Source organism: Danio aesculapii, chromosome 13 (assembly GCF_903798145.1).
Source record: "Danio aesculapii chromosome 13, fDanAes4.1, whole genome shotgun sequence".
Taxonomy (NCBI): domain Eukaryota; kingdom Metazoa; phylum Chordata; class Actinopteri; order Cypriniformes; family Danionidae; genus Danio; species Danio aesculapii.
In genome coordinates this window covers 24,677,852-24,694,651 of record NC_079447.1, presented here as the reverse complement: position 1 = coordinate 24,694,651, position 16,800 = coordinate 24,677,852, and the positions used below count along the sequence as shown (strand labels likewise).

The 16,800-nt window shown below is 36.0% G+C and overlaps 2 protein-coding genes across 2 annotated transcripts in view; both read left to right on the top strand.

Annotated features, from left to right (window-relative positions):
* Positions 1-1,614: 1,614 nt before the first annotated feature.
* On the top strand, positions 1,615-5,479 carry borcs7 (BLOC-1 related complex subunit 7). Its single transcript, XM_056470820.1, has 5 exons — positions 1,615-1,763; positions 2,057-2,119; positions 3,009-3,052; positions 4,682-4,702; positions 4,816-5,479. Exons 1-5 carry the CDS (start codon positions 1,629-1,631, stop codon positions 4,865-4,867), a joined length of 315 nt encoding a protein of 104 aa, XP_056326795.1. The 5' UTR covers positions 1,615-1,628; the 3' UTR covers positions 4,868-5,479.
* A 2,022-nt stretch (positions 5,480-7,501) lies between these two features.
* cnnm2a (cyclin and CBS domain divalent metal cation transport mediator 2a) overlaps positions 7,502-16,800 on the top strand; it is a 29,330-nt gene continuing 20,031 nt past the window's right edge. Inside the window, exon 1 of the mRNA XM_056470819.1 lies at positions 7,502-9,226. Within this exon, the coding sequence (XP_056326794.1) occupies positions 7,777-9,226 (1,450 nt within the window). The 5' untranslated portion in view covers positions 7,502-7,776. The remainder of the gene's footprint in view (positions 9,227-16,800) is intronic.

Sequence of the window (16,800 nt, the reverse complement as noted above, 5' to 3'; positions counted from 1 at the left end):
GCATTGTTGTTATAAGGTGAGAAAATGACAAAACAAACACTCATATATTTGTCTTTTGAGAGCTAAAGTGGCAGTGTGCTGACTTTTTACTTTTTCTATTGTGTTTGGCTTGATTGAGCGCCTTTAAGATTTTTCTAGATGTGCACACACTGATGTTTTTTTTAATATAAGGTACCATTTGAAAACTTATAAACTACAGATAGTTTTCAACAGATAGAAACTTATTTACACTTAACCCCCTCCCTAAATAATAATATATTTCATTCTCAATTTTTAGTTTTGCCATTTTGTTCGGTGTTAAATAATTCAAATCTGTGAAAGTTATTATAGCACATTTTGGAATACCTTTTATGGGCCACGAACACTATCATTTCCCCCCATATAGACTGTTGTGGGCGACACAGTGGCGCAGTAGGTAGTGCTGTCGCCTCACAGCAAGAAGGCCTCGGCTGGGTCAGTTGGTGTTTCTGTGTGGAGTTTGCATGTTCTCCCTGCGTTCGCGTGGGTTTCCTCCAGGTGCTCCGGTTTCCCCCCACAGTACAAAGACATGCGGTACAGGTGAATTGGGTAGGCTAAATTGTCCGTAGTGTATGAGTGTGGATGTTTCCCAGAGATGGGTTGTGGCTGGAAGGGCATCTGCTGCATAAAACAACCCCAGATTAATAAAGGTACTAAGCCGACAAGAAAATGAATAGACTGTTGTGGTCAAAACTATTGGCACCTTTGATAAATTTTACTGTAGAAAGCTGGGGGAAAAAAACATCATCTTTAATAATAAAAAAAAAAAACTTAACCAATGAAAACAAGAACTCGCTATGAAATATATTTTTCTCAAATATATGGTTAAACTTTTAGTCATTGTTTTATTTGCTCAGATAACAGCTCTAAAGGCTCAATGAGGTTTGAAGAAAGAGATTAGCTTGGTGCTCTTTGCTAATTTTCTATAGAATTTCTTTAATTGTTTGTTTGTGTAAGTGACAAATCAGCATTAATTAGGACTAATGGATAATAACAAAGTTCTTTATTTGATATTAAGCAAGTGCTCAGAGCAAGTTGTATGGGAACTATAGGCTAACTCTGAGAGTTACTTCAGATTTTGGAACCAAAAGCTAAATATCTGCTTATATCCTTAAACTTATATGTGTATGTCACATAACCTGCTTGAATACTCCCTCAGGCCTCAAGTCTATTATTATTGAGCTAACAGGAACTAACAAGCAACTGAGATTAAAACATTCATTCATTCAAAGCGGAATGAACTGTCAACTTATTCAGCATAGGTTTTACCCAGCGGATGCCCTTCCAGCTGCAACCCACGCCACCACGGCGAGAATATGCAAATTCCACACAGAAATGCCAACTGACCTAGCCGAGGCTCGAACCAGCGAACTTCTTGCTGAGGCAACAGCGCTACCCACTGTGCCACCGCGCCGCCAGGTTAAAACATAATTGTAACAATTTGCTAATTAGTGAATGTTACATTTTACTTTTACAAACTTCTTGTAAAATTTTACTAAAATTGTTCATATTTAATAGGGTACAACACAAATGGAATGTGCCAGATACATACAAATATCGTCTTTCGCACTCGCTTTTAAATTGTCCCTCGCCAGCTGCCGTCGTAAACAATGATGGCTTCCTCCGATACGCAGCCGCGCTTCGGTCAATCTGTCAAAGGTTTATTGTCTGATAAAGTCACTTCTTGCAGTGGAGATGTGATCGCTTTAACCCGCCAAGTGTTGAAAGGATCCCGGAGCCAAGAAGTAAATATATGAGACATTGTCTGAAGCGATATTGTTGGGTTAAGGCGAGATGTTCGCCTGGCTGTTTCTTTCTCATAGCACGTAACTTAATAAGCTAGACGAGATTCATAATTTAATAAGATGCTTAGACTTTTTTTTTGAAAAAGCATAGACCCAGATACTGGGCATTACATGATGTCCTGAATAGCTGTCTCGAGGTTTTGAGACGACAGGGCGCCTTAATACTGCATCACGTAATGATACAGTTGACAATATAAAAAATAATGTTAACATTGAGCTCTTCTTCTTTACAGCTACTCAGTCAGGCAGCGAGAAATATGGTTATTCAAGAAGATGCCATTCTGCATTCTGAAGATGTAGGTGATATAAATGTGTGTATACATGGGTTGGACAATGAAACTGAAACGCCTGGTTTTAGACCACAATAATTCATTAGTACGATGTAGGACCTCCTTGTGTGGTCAGTTAGTCTTGGGAATGACAGATACAAGTTCTGCACAGTGGCCAAAGGGATTTTAACCCATTCTTCTTTCAGAATAGTGGCCAGGCTCCACGTGATGCTGGAAATCATTTCCTGACTCGCTCCACCCATACAACCCAAAGTGGCTCATTAATATCAGTTCTGGTGACTGTGCAGGCCATGGGAGAGGTTCAACTTCACTTTCATGTTCATCAAACCACTCTGTCACCAGTCTTGCTATGTGTGTTGCTGCACTGACGCACACATCTAGCACCAGTATTGGGCCTAGGGAATGCCATGGTATTGCAGCCTAAATCATCACTGATCCAGCCCCATGCTTCACTCTGGGGATGCAACAGTCTTCTTTGGGGCTTCTCCACACCGTAACTCTCTCAGGTGTGGGAAAGACAGTGAAGGTGGACTCATCGGAAAATAATACATGTTTCAAGCAAAACTGTGCCATTACTCTGCACATTCCTGTAAGAGCTTACACAGTAAGAGCAGAGTGTGAAGGTTTCAGGTTGTGAAGGAATAATTTACCCATGACGCCTCCAACATTAAATTGGCCAGTGTTTCGGTTTCATTGTCCAACTCTGGTGTATGTATATATATATATATATATATATATATATATATATATATATATATATATATATATATATATATATATATATATATATATATCAGTATTATTATTAATTTAATGATATCTTTAATATTAATATACAGTATGTAGGCAACTAATTGTAGTATGTTAAACTTCTCGAAATATTTTTTGCTTATAGAGTCTACGGAAAATGTCTATTATAACGACCCACTTGCAGTACCAGTGAGTATGCACCCCAAATATTATTTCAATTATTTTTACAAGTATTTTTAATTATTAGTGTTTTTATTACAAATATATTTAATTCAAAGGGAAAACAAGATCCCCCCCCCCCTTTTTCTTATTTTTCTTACCTTATTTTTCTTGTATTAAGCATAAATTCATTTTATGTAATTCTGTATTCTGTTCATTTTCATCTAATTTTATTGTAATTTATAAAAATGTAAATGTTTTGTATTGGAAATCAAGATGAAATACTCTAGACAAATTACATTTTTGGTGTGGAGAGAATTTATCTACATTAACATATTTCATGTTCTCAGTTAATGGTTTGAAGACAATGATGTATCTTATTATTTTAACGCTGTGAGATCCTAATTCTTTAAGTACAGTGCATCTGGAAAGTATTGATTGCGCTTCACTTTTTTCACATTTTTTTTATGTTACAGCCTTTTTCCAAAATGGATTAAATTCATTTATTTCCTCAAAATTCAACACACAATACCCCATAATGACAATGTGAAAAAAGATTTATTGAAATTGTTGCAAATTTATACAAAATAAAAGCCCTGAAAAATCACATGTATGGAAGTATTCACAGCCTTTGCAGTGAGGCTCTAAATTGAGCTCAGGTACATTCTGTTTCCACTGATCATTCTTGAGATGTTTCAGCAGCTTAATTGGAGTTCACCTGTGGTAAATTCAGTTGATTGGACATGATTTGAAATGGCATACACCTGTCAATATTAGGTCCCAAAGTGGACAGTGCATGTCAAAGCACAAACCAAGCATGAAGACAAAGGAATTGTCTGTAGACATCCGAGACAGGATTGTCTCGAGGCACAAGGCTGGGGAAGGTTACAGAAAAATGTCTGCTGCTCTGAAAGTTCCAATGAGCACAATGGGCCCAGACCTAAATCCTATTGAACATCTTTGGAGAGATCTGAAAATGGCTGTACACTGTCGCTTCCCATCCAACCTGATAGAGCTTGAGAGATACTGCAAAGATAAATGGGCAAAAATTCCCAAAGACAGGTGTGCCAAGCTTGTAGCATCATATTCAAAAAGACTTGAGGCTGTAATTGCTGCCAAAGGTGCATCAACAAAGTATTGAGCAAAGGCTGTGAATACTTCTGTACATGTGATTTTTCAGGGCTTTTATATTGTATAAATTTGCAACAATTTCAAAAAATCTTTTTTCACATTGTCATTATGGGGTATTGTGTGTAGAATTTTGAGGGAAAAAACGAATTTAATCCATTTTGGAATAAGGCTGTAACTTAAAAAATGTGGAAAAAGTCAAGCGCTATGCATACTCTCCGGATGCACTGTGCTTAAAGAAATAGGATCTCACAGCGTTAAAATAATAACATACATCATTGTCTTTAAACCATTAACTAAGAACATGAAATATGTTAATATAGATAAATACATTCTCTCCACACCAAAAATGTACTTTCATCTTCAGTATTTCATCTTGATTTCCAATACAAAACATTTAAATGTTCATAAATTACAATACAATTACAGGAAAATCAGAATTACATAAAATGAATTCATGCTTAATACAAGAAAAACATAAAAATGTAAGAAATTAAATTTTAATGTAATTTTTTTGCCTCTTAAATCCAGGCAAGAGGCCATTCAGAAGAAGTAAGTCTATTATAAGTAATATTTTCAATATGTTATTAGAACAAATAAACAATTATTATTACATGTGAGTTGATCTAGACTTTCAGCAACTCGATCTGTCATGTCTTTCACAGTGTTGAACACTCGAAAAACCTGCAGGATCAACTGAGACACTTGATGAAATAATACTGCTCTTCAAAAATATAGATGTAGCGTCCTATAGCCTCATCTCTCTTTTTTACTGTAAATCACTTGCAGGTGATTACTCATTGCATAGATTGAAAGACATTCCAACATCCTCCTTTTCTTTTTGACATGCATTAGCCGTTCAAAAGAAGGCTTTTCTGTGGGAGATTGTTTTCAGTATTAATATTCAAAATGATAGTCAAAATAGTATCCACCACTTCTGTTTGTTTGAGTACATTTGCTTTTAGACTTTTAAATCAGGTTTACAAATGAGAAATTGTTAGTCTATTTATGTCTTGTTTTATATGGTGTAATTGTTTTGCCAAACATACTTGAACATATTTGTATAAAATGTTACACAGCATTGTTTCTGCACATTTTGCTAAGCAGCTTTAATAAATGTATGTGGAAAGTTGGATGAAACTTGTCTTTTTTTTTAAAGTCCAGCAAGGGGGTGAATGATAAAGTTCATCCCACATGCAATATCAGCAGCTTCTCTGCAAGGGCGAGCAGATGGATGTCCTAGAGTGAGGCCTTGAGCATAACTATTCACTTCAACAAGGTTTTGACTTTTGTCTGCAAGAATTTATTATTATTATTATTTATATGATGCAACAGTCAAAATATAACCATGAACATTTTGTCTGTGGTCAACATACAAAGAGTTCACTATAACTTTACTTTTATTAGTTTATAAATCGTTTATAAATCATGTTTTTTTATATTGTGCATTAAAGTGTTAATAAAAAATTAAGAATAATATTATAAAAATATATATAAAAGTAATAAAATTTAAGTTTTTTTTTGGCAAAATCATCTATTTGTTTTGGCTGAAATATTGTAAATAAGTGAATTATAACACCTGCATTATAATAACAGTCAAATCATAAAAAATGAAATAATGAAAACAAAATGAAAGTATTGTCATAGTAGTAGTTTGTCATGCACGATCAAATATCAAACATTAATTTTAGGTGCTTTCTGCAGTTTACACATCTGCCCATTCACACTCACTGGATCACAGGAGACCTTGAATTGGAAAGAATGTTCTGTACCTCCTTTAGTTCAACTTATCAGTACTCAAGGTCTAGAATAATGTAGTCTTGCAATCTGCCAAGCTTGTGTAACAGCAGATCTTGATCCAGAAATTACTATTCAGTTGTATTTTTAATAATGTCTTCTCTATTATATATTTTCTGTATCTTTGTTAAATTCAACTAATTATGTGGATTGTCCACAGCAGTGGCTCATAGCAACATTTATTACTAAAAATATGCTAATTTTGTTTGTATATCTTTAATTGTGTATGCAATTATGCAAAAGCATGTCATTATTAATATATATATATATATATATGTATATATGTGAGTATAATAAATAAAGCATATTATAAATGTTTACAGAGCATGTTTGTTATAATTTTGTTCCCTTCAAATCTGCACATCTTGCCCCTTTTAGACTGGCCAGTTGACTGTGTCCATTACGTACAATTGGTATCGATTTTTGAAAAAAGGATAATGAAGTAGTCAATTTGTGTTATTGGAAGGGTTTTAGCTCCCTCTGTGGGCAAAACAGCAGCCAAACACATTATAAATGGGAAAATAAATAGTTCTAGGAACATTATTGAGACTACAATGAAGGAAGAAAAATAAGGCAATAGTTTGAAAACATAGGTTTTCATTATTGCATTGTTTATATACATCCATTGGGGCGCAGGGGAGTTATCAGTGGAAATATTCGGGGTTCGAAAAGCATCACACACACACACACACAAACAAACACACTAATAAATTATAAAACTAACTAAATGAACTAAAAGAAATCATAAAACCCGTATCTTATCTGATAATTATCTAACATTATCTAATCTAATAATTATCTAATAAGATCTTATAATAATTAGCTATTTATAAAATAACAAATACAAAACAATTTAAGACTAAACATTAAACTAAATGAAAGATTTTCAAACATAAAAAAATAAAACAAACGAAAATAAGAAATTGCTTGTAAAAAAAAAAAAAAAAAATATATATATATATATATATATATATATATATATATATATATATATATATATATATATATATATATATATATATACATTTGTGTGCGTGTGTGTGCGTGTGTGTGTGTGCGCGCGCGCGTGTGTGTGTGTGTGTGTGTGTGTGTGTGCGTGTGTGTGAGTACGTGTGTGTGTACATGAATTAAAATGAAACAACCTATTGTAATCTAATAAAATGTTCTATTTTCACAATAATATAATTTTAAACCACGAGGAAATCAAGAAGTGGAAAGTGAATGAAAGTGAAAGAAAGCTTTACACGTGTTTGTTTATCTGACAGAGACGCACGTGCGCTTACAAGCAATTAGATAGCGAATAGTTTTACTCTTTGTCGTAATTTTATTGAACACTTCCCCATGCTGTCATTCTGTCTTTTTTCTGTTTGAGGCTTAACCCCAAAAATTCAATACGTTATTGCTATGTATTGGCCAATAGTTTCTACAGTGACATACCGTTGGCCGCCAGTGACCACTCCCACCTTTTGGGTACCGCTGTTTTTATCAGCTGATTGGACTTGGGATACGCCCACTACCGCTTTCAGCCCCGACAGCACCGCCTCTCCTCCCATACTCCGCGCGATGTCATTGACTGCGCCAGGGTTAATTTGCATATGCATTCGGATTGGCGAAAACGCCTGTCCGTCATGAGACATCTGTACTCCCAGCAGTTCACATAGAGCGTGCTGCTCTGTGTCATCGTGGTGCAGAGAGGCAGCGATACGCGGTGAGTAATGCCGTCCTTGTTGCTCGATGTCAGGATGGTTCTAGAGAGGATGAAGGCGGACGCGGATTCCCTCTGACCGTGGCAGCTTACATTCATTGACTAAAGTCTGCCCACTGTCAACATGGCAGAGCAATGGACCGCAGTGCCCACTTCTAATATGGCGGCGCTAAACCGGGCTGGATCATTGACTGTTATATTCTTAATTGTCAGCAGTTGTCTGATCAAAAGCATTGATGGCAAAGACGCGTCAGAAGAGACTGTCATCATTGGCCTCCGCCTCGAAGACACCGACGAGGTGTCCTTTATGGACAGAGGCTTTTTGCGCGTCAGCGAGCGATCTCGTGTCAGATTAAGGGTCTATGGGCAAAACATCAACAACGAGACGTGGTCCAAACTCGCCTTCACGGAACACAGCAGCAGCGCACCTGCGGAGAGCCTGAGCCCCGGAGACGCACCTGCCTCACATCCCTGCGGCATCCGGTCCTCCGATATCATCATCCTTCCCAACGTGGAGGTAAACAGAAAGACTTCTGGGATTATCGAGCTCGAGGTGAAGCCTCTGCGCAAAACGGAAAAAAGTAAAACGTATTACCTGTGCATCGCCACCATGACACCTGGCGCGCAGGACTCCTGGTCCGAAAACACCTGGGTCTATCACGAAGGGCATGACACTAAAGTGATCGTGGTGGAGGAGAAAAAGTTCCTCCTGCCGTTCTGGCTGCAGGTGATTTTCATTGCCATGTTGTTGTGCTTGTCTGGGATGTTCAGCGGGCTGAATCTGGGTCTGATGGCGCTGGATCCCATGGAGCTCAGGATTGTGCAAAACTGCGGGACCGAGAAGGAGAAGCATTACGCGAAGGCGATCGAGCCTGTCCGAAGCCAAGGAAACTACCTGCTGTGCTCGTTGCTGCTGGGAAATGTTCTGGTCAACACTACTTTGACTATACTTCTCGATGACATCGCAGGATCAGGGCTGATCGCTGTGGTGGTGTCCACTATAGGCATAGTGATATTTGGAGAAATCGTGCCTCAGGCCATCTGCTCCAGGCACGGACTCGCTGTAGGCGCGAATACAATATTCTTGACTAAATTTTTTATGATCCTCACTTTTCCAGCATCCTATCCGGTCAGTAAACTCCTGGACCACGTGTTGGGGCAGGAGATTGGAACCGTGTACAACAGGGAGAAGCTGCTGGAGATGCTGAGGGTGACCGATCCATATAATGACCTGGTCAAAGAGGAGCTCAACATCATCCAGGGCGCTCTGGAGCTCAGGACTAAAACCGTGGAGGATGTCATGACACCTCTGCGAGACTGCTTCATGATTTCTGGTGATGCCATACTGGACTTCGCCACCATGTCTGAGATCATGGAGAGTGGCTACACTCGTATACCTGTGTATGAAGGTGAGAGATGTCACATTGTGGACCTGCTGTTTGTCAAGGACTTGGCCTTTGTGGATCCGGATGACTGCACGCCACTGAAAACCATCACCAAGTTCTACAGCCACCCTCTGCATTTTGTCTTCAACGATACAAAGCTGGATGCCATGCTGGAGGAGTTTAAAAAAGGTAAAGATATTTACAACTGCACTGGCATTTTAAAGCTACACCTTACTTACCTGTTGAATTCAGATAGTAATAAAAGTGTACTCCAGGAGTAGATCTGTGCACTCTTAAAAACAAAGATTCTTTATCAGCACAAAAAATCAAACCTTTCCAATACACAGAAGGCGTTTTATATTGAAAATACTCGCTACTCTCTTTTAGATTCTAAATATATTCTTGTTACAAAGAAAAAAGTTATTTTAGGACTAAAAAGGTTGTATTTCTATGACTTTACCATGAAAACATAGTTTTGTACCTTTTAAAAATGTGTTTATATTGTCATACAGTCTCATTGTTTTTAAAGTTACATCTTTAATCATTCACTGAATTAATCGAATCACACTTTACAATAAGGTTTCATTAATGTTAGTTAATTAATTTATTTGGATGAACAATACTTGTAAAGCATTAATTAATCATAGTTCAGCATTTATAATTCATTCAGTATTTATAATTGTTAACATTGGGTAATGCAGGGGTTTTCAACTTTTCAGCCCACGACCCCTAAAATAAAAATGCCAGTGACTCGCGATTCCCAATTTCCTCTTGGGTGGTTATAAATATGCAATCGTTGCTCATACAACAATAGGCCTATATAAACATGAGCATATTGACAACACAAAGAAGTGCAACAGTCTAACAACCATACCATATTTATAGTCCTTTATTAATTTAATTTAGTATTAACCTCAACTATAAAGACTGGTGGACACAATGTTTTCAGCACAAGTCTATTCTTAGTTCATTTTTGAAGACCGCCACTCAGAGATCGTTCTCAATGTTCAGTTCTCCATTTATTTTTAATGTACTTGATTGTCATAAAGGTGTCAGAAAGTTTAACCTGGTGCTATAAAATCAATCTGCTGCAGCTGATGCTATGGCTGTGTTGTTAATCTAGCGTAAACACACCAATCCTATATTAAAAATAATTTAAAGGCTGATGGCTTTTTAATTTGTATGTTGCTGTTTTTTACTATTAAAAACGACACTTTTTTTATCTTCTGTGGGTTATGGCTACTTTGGGAACCCCTACTTTGGGAACCACTGGGTTAATGCACTGTGAATTACCATGAGGTAGAAACGAGCAACTTTATTTTCATTACTTTAATAAATGTGTTGTTCATTTTGTTATTGTTAGTAAATAAATGAACTAAAACAACATTTATTGTAAAGTGTTACCATTTAATTAAACCATGGCATTAGTTAATGAATTAGTTAAACAATGATAACCACAAATCATCCATTTTCTATACTGACCATAGTTCAATCATGGTACAGATGGTAAAACTGTTTCTACACAAATTGTAATCAAGGCAAAAAAAAAAGATTACACTTTTACTCCAATAAAACCATGGTTTTACAGAAAAAACTTATCAACAATGCTCTCAAACTCAATTCCTGGAGGGCCACAGCTCTGCATAGTTTAGCTCAAACCACCACCAACTCACATCTGCTTAGGGTTGTAGCAAAACTGTGCTGAAACCTATGTTGTATAGTTTTTGTGTTGTGTTTATGTAGTGTTTGTTCTATTGCACCCCACTTTTTGCCATGAAGATATATCATGGCATGACAGAAGTAAACTTTAGAAAAACTTCAAAAACCAAGATCTGTTCAGCATTTTATAATATACTGTAGTGGTCTGTGGCTTTGTAAAGTTTTTAACAGTGTACTAATGTAGCATATACAAAACAAAAAACATTTTAGGTTTGATTGCTTGGCATGAACAGTAAGCATTATTATTATTATTATTGCTTTTATATAAAGATGCTGCCTGTTGATGAGATGATCAGTTCTTTCTGAGGTGTGCGATTCAAAAAAGACATTTCAAGAGGAACTCAAACCTGTCTTCAACACAGATGCAACATTCATCTGTGGAGCAGAGTTCACACATAGGCCATATCCTCCATGTACATAGGTTTACATTAGGGCTGTACGATATTGGAAAAATCTGCCATTGCAATATTTAGTTTTCCTGTGATCTATATTGCGATAGCAAAACAGTTTCACTAGTTGGCTTAAATAGTTCTATTTGGGAGGAAATCATTTGTTAGGATTGATTAGGGTGATTTTTCTGAGGTGATTTTTATTTTTTTAATTTATTTATTTTTTCTAAGATGACAAATTGTGAGCAGAAATAATGAAATAAAATAAAATAAACAGTTCTTAACAGTTTTCCGAGGAGTCAAATGGTATTCAGGTAAAGAAATTAAATAATGCGCGCGATTACTTTAAAGACGCACCTATGATGAAAATCATCTTTTGAAAGCTGTTTGGACATAACTGTGTGTAGGTATAGTGTGTCCACAATCATATTGGGGTGATATAAACACAATACGTCTGTTTTTTTAATTAATTTTTTATTTCCTGATGTTAAAATAGCATCCAAATCCCTCCCATTTTGAGGCCCACTGCAACGTGACGAAGGACTGCGGTTTTCCCACCCACCGAATTGATTGAAAGCCCCGTATTAACATCTCTCCGTGGTAATGCGCATAATCATGTCAACAAGACAGGACGTGCACAAAGCAACTGGGATTAAAAGATCTGTTCAGCTCTCTGTGATCATCAAATGTGATCAAGAATGAGTTTTACAAGTTTAAATTGTTTTTAAAACAGTGCATGTTTATAATGAATTACAGTAATTTTACCATCTTCACTGTATCACCACAGTCCGTACAATTATAAAAGAAGATGATTCAATCCCGGTTTGTGGACGTTAAATCAGGTTTATTTTGTACGTTAACATAACAGATATCCATACAGCAGTGGATATTAATGTGTATTGTCCCATTTGCCGTGCAAAAACAGTGCAAAGTTAAACGCCTGCGCAGTGTGTGTGTGTGCGCATGACTTTGTAATGTCATCATTGTGACTCATCGTTGCAGAAAGGCTTGAATTAACTCCACAACAAATACATCAAATAATCATTGGGAAAGTTCTTACTGTAGTATTTCTTTCAAACGTTGTGTAAGATCTGCTTCTTTCATGTCTGTCACTGTGCTGTTTATCTGACGAAGCTCAAGCGGAGCATGTGGGAACGGTGGGCAGGGAAAACTAGCATTACAGGCACAGGCAACAAAAACGGCTACATTGTGTTCAAAGCACGAAATTCCAGTGTTCTGAAAGGTATAATAAATAATCTGATGGGTGTTTTGAGATGAACTTTACAGACACATTCTGGAGACACAAAAGACTTATCTTAAATCTTGAAAAAGGGGTGAAATAGGTGCCCTTTAAAATCTCTTGAAAAACAAATGATAAACTTTTACTCTGTTATGGTTATACTTCTCTGTGACTCCATAAATCTGTATTTTCAACTGTTGTGCTGATTAACTATAATACCTCAACATTGAATATCAAGCGACGTGACTATTGTGGACGCACACATTGCAGTATCGATGCTGAAACTATATATTGTGCAGCCCTAGTTTACATCTAACCTAAGCATTTATTTCACAACATCACATCATGTAGAGCAGTTTTATGATTGCTCTTTAGAGAACCATTCCTTCCCACTGAGTAATCACAGTAGATTATAAGTTTCTCTCACTTCTCTACGTAATCAAAACATGATGTCTGAAGCACTGAATTATTTTGTGACGTAAATTCCAAACAGCGACATTAGTGTGTCAGGATATGCAATTACAATCAGCAGAAGAATGCGTTAAGATTTAGTCATACTACGTGGTTTCATTTTTGGTGGTCATACGTTGGTGTAATTTTAAAACATGCTGTCATTCAGTTCTGGATGCGGGCCATATTTTGACTGTGACCCGACATTCCACAAATTGTGGCTCGACAGGAAATGGACTTAAACAGATTTGGGCAACAATTGAGGTATGTGTAGTACAGTGTGGAGCTTGAGTCCATCAACAAAGCCTGTCTTAGAAGCCCCCCACATCTCCCATGTAAAGGACTTCATATCACCCACATAAGCTTTTCTCTCTGTTTCTCTGTTGAAACTCGGCATACCTTTCAAAAGCGTGTTTACTCAACAGAAAAAGTAGTGATGTCCTGTTATAGTGAAAGCATGCTGTCACCTGATTTGTCAGAGGGCAACCGGTAATGATCTTTTTCTGTTGCATGTAGAATTAATATCCTTAATCTAGCCTTCTCTCGTGCGTATGGATCATTTGTTAAATATTTTAGTTCGTAAAGTCATCATTTTGTACTTCAGTGCATCTTCTTGCTTATAATATTTTTTTAAATGATTTGTTCATTGCAGTTAGTTATGTAAACAGGTTTGATTGTGGCTTACGCTTGGCTTCTGTAGTCTTATAAAATGACTCTTCTAAGGAATGAGAGGTATTTGTATTCAAAATGTTGTGGAGTTGGAATGTGTAATCCTGTAAGCAGGGTTAGGAATTCACAGGGTTAATTGATGTTTATGTTGACAAAACAAGACGCATTTGGCAGAATTGAACATAAATCGTGCTGTAAACAAGATGAAACCACTTGTTTCCAGTAAGAGCACTTTTAGGATTTATGTATTGTTGTTACAGTTACAGCTGAGCAGTAAACTATATATGATACTGGACAATGTCAGGGTATAAATAAATCTATTAATGCAAACATTTAATATTTAATATATTGATTAATTAATATTTATTACTAGTAAAATAAACATACTACCTGACAAAAGTCTTGTCGCCTAGTTAAGTTTTAGGAACAACAAATAATAACTTGACTTTGAGTTGATCATTTAGTTTCAGAAGTGGCTTATATGAAAGGCAAAGGCCTCTAGATTACGCTTATTTTAGCAAAATAAAATATGATCATACCTTGATTTTTAATTATTTAATTAAGTCAGTAAGATCTGACTTTGCTTAGACAAAAGTCTTGTCACTTAACAGAAATAATGTACAGTATAGTAGAATATAAAGTCATGGTGCAGTGGAAAAAAGAGTTAATATTGTGTATGACTCCCATGAGCTTGGAGGACTGCATCCATACATCTCTGTAATGACTTAAATAACTTATTAATAAAGTCATCTGGGATGGCTAAGAAAGTTCTTGCAGGACTCCCAGAGTTCATCAAGATTATTTGGATTCATCTTCAATGCCTCCTCCTCCATCTTACCCCAGACATGCTCAATAATGTTCATGTCTGGTGTCTGGGCTGGCCAATCCTGGAGCACCTTGACCTTCTTTGCTTTCAGGAATTTTGATGTGGAGGCTGAAGTATGAGTAGGATCGCTATCCTGCTGAAGAATTTGCCCTCTCCTGTGGTTTATAATGCAATGGGCAGCACAAATGTCTTGATACCTCAGGCTGTTGATATTGCCATCCACTCTGCAGATCTCTTGCACGCCCCCATACTGAATGTAACCCCAAACCTTGATTTTTCCTTCACCAAACTTGACTGATTTCTGTGAGAATCTTTGGTCCATGGGGGTTCCAATAGGCCTTTTTAGTATTTGTGATGATTGAGATGCAGTTCAACAGATGATTCATCTGAAAAATCTACCTTCTGCCACTTTTCCAAATAATCAACTAGAAGTCAAGTAATTATTTGTTAATAACTTTTAAAACTGGGATTGACAAGACTTTTGTCAGGTAGTGTACTAGTTATTACTATAAAAAGTGATTGGGCTATTGGGTTAAAATTGTCTCTTAAATTTAATAAAAATAAAACAAATTGGGTTTGTCCATATTTGACCCAACATTGGCTTACAACAACCCAGCATTTTTTGGAGGATACCGTTTAAAAGAAATTAATACTCTAGGGCTGCACGATACTGGAAAAATCTGACATTGCGATATTTTGTTTGCCACAATATACAGTTGAAGTCAGAATTATTAGCCCCCCTGTTTATTTTTTTCCTCCATTTCTGTTTAACGGAGAGTTTTTTTTCAACAGATTTCTAAACATAATAGTTTTAATAACTCATTTCTAATAACTGATTTATTTTATCTTTGCCATGATGACAGTAAATAATATTTGACTAGATATTTTTCAAGACACTTCTATACAGCTTAAAGTGACATTTAAAGGCTTAACTAGGTTAATTAGGTTAACTATGCAGGATAGGGTAATTAGGCAAGTTATTGTATATCGATGGTTTCTTCTGTAGACAGTCGAAAAAAAATAGCTTAAAAGGGCTAATAATTTTGACCCTAAAATGGTTCATAAAAAATTAAAAACTGCTTTTATTCTAGCCAAAATAAAACCAATAAGACTTTCTCCAGAAGAAAAAATATTATCAGACATACTGTGAAAATTTCCTTGCTCTGTTAAACCGTTTGGGAAATATTTAAAAAAAAAAAAGAAAATAAATAAATAAAAGGGGGGATAATAATTCTGACTTCAACTGTATATTGCGATATGAATATAATTTCACTTCATGATTTAAAGGGTTCTATTAGGACAGATTTCATAAATTTAGATCGACTGGCATGATACAAATATAATATGCTTAAAATATAATAAATTACAAGAAAAAAATCATAAATAAACAGTGCTTTATGGTTTTCTGAGGAGTTTTATTGTATTCAAGTACAGAAATTGAACAATCAAATATAAAATAACATGGTCATCTTTGTATAAATAAAAAAATAAAAAAATTTAATAATGTCACTTAATCTTTAATAAATAATCTAATCCTGCGACGTAAATATTGCAAATACACACATTGCGATAGCGATTCTCAAATGATACTTCGTTCAGCCCTACTCTTTATGAATAATTTTCAGGAAAGATACATTAAGTTGGTCAAAATAATTTTTTTAGATTTTTTTCAACTTAAACGTTACAAAAATAATCAAATACAACCGTTTTCAATGTTTGTGTTAAAAGATGCTGTCTACGCCACTGAAAGTGATGTTTAGAAGAATAGTCCAATTCAAATTTGACAGTTGTTCACATAAAAATGTCTTTTTTTCCCTAGCAAGTCAGGGAAAGTGGTTTCATTACAAGCTGTCCACACATTGGCAATAAAATATTCATTAATACATGAAAATTCTTACATGTATAGCCCCTAAAATATGATTAGACCACCATACCAACATGCTTTTGTGATATGAATAGGCAAACATCAGGTTGAAGTAACTGTGCATACGGTAGTATATAGTTTATGATGTTGTAAGTCATAGGCCTTTCACAAGGAATAAGCATGAGGAGAGGGGGGGGGGGTAAATTTATTGAACTGAAATTTCCATTTTCCGGGGTGAAATATTCTCAAGACTGATGCAAGACTATTCCTTGGGAACCTACAGTCATTTTACTTTTAACTCTATTTTTAAAAAAAGGCCAGCTTTCTTGATAAGTGCTTGTGATATTTGTAAGATGTTCCAGTGAAGCATCACAGACGTGCCACCCACAGTCCCACCAACTATTTATAGGGAAATTCCATTATGGAAAATATCGAAGGAAAAAGCTCATTCCATAAATAAGGTGGGAATGTACAAAATGTGTCTTTGTGTGCTGTCTAGAAACCATGTGTTCATTTGGAGTCATCAAGTTCTGTCCACAAAGTTCTATCAGTCCATCTTGGGGTGTTTTATGCTTGGAATGTTTTATGATGGACAGTCGTGTCACA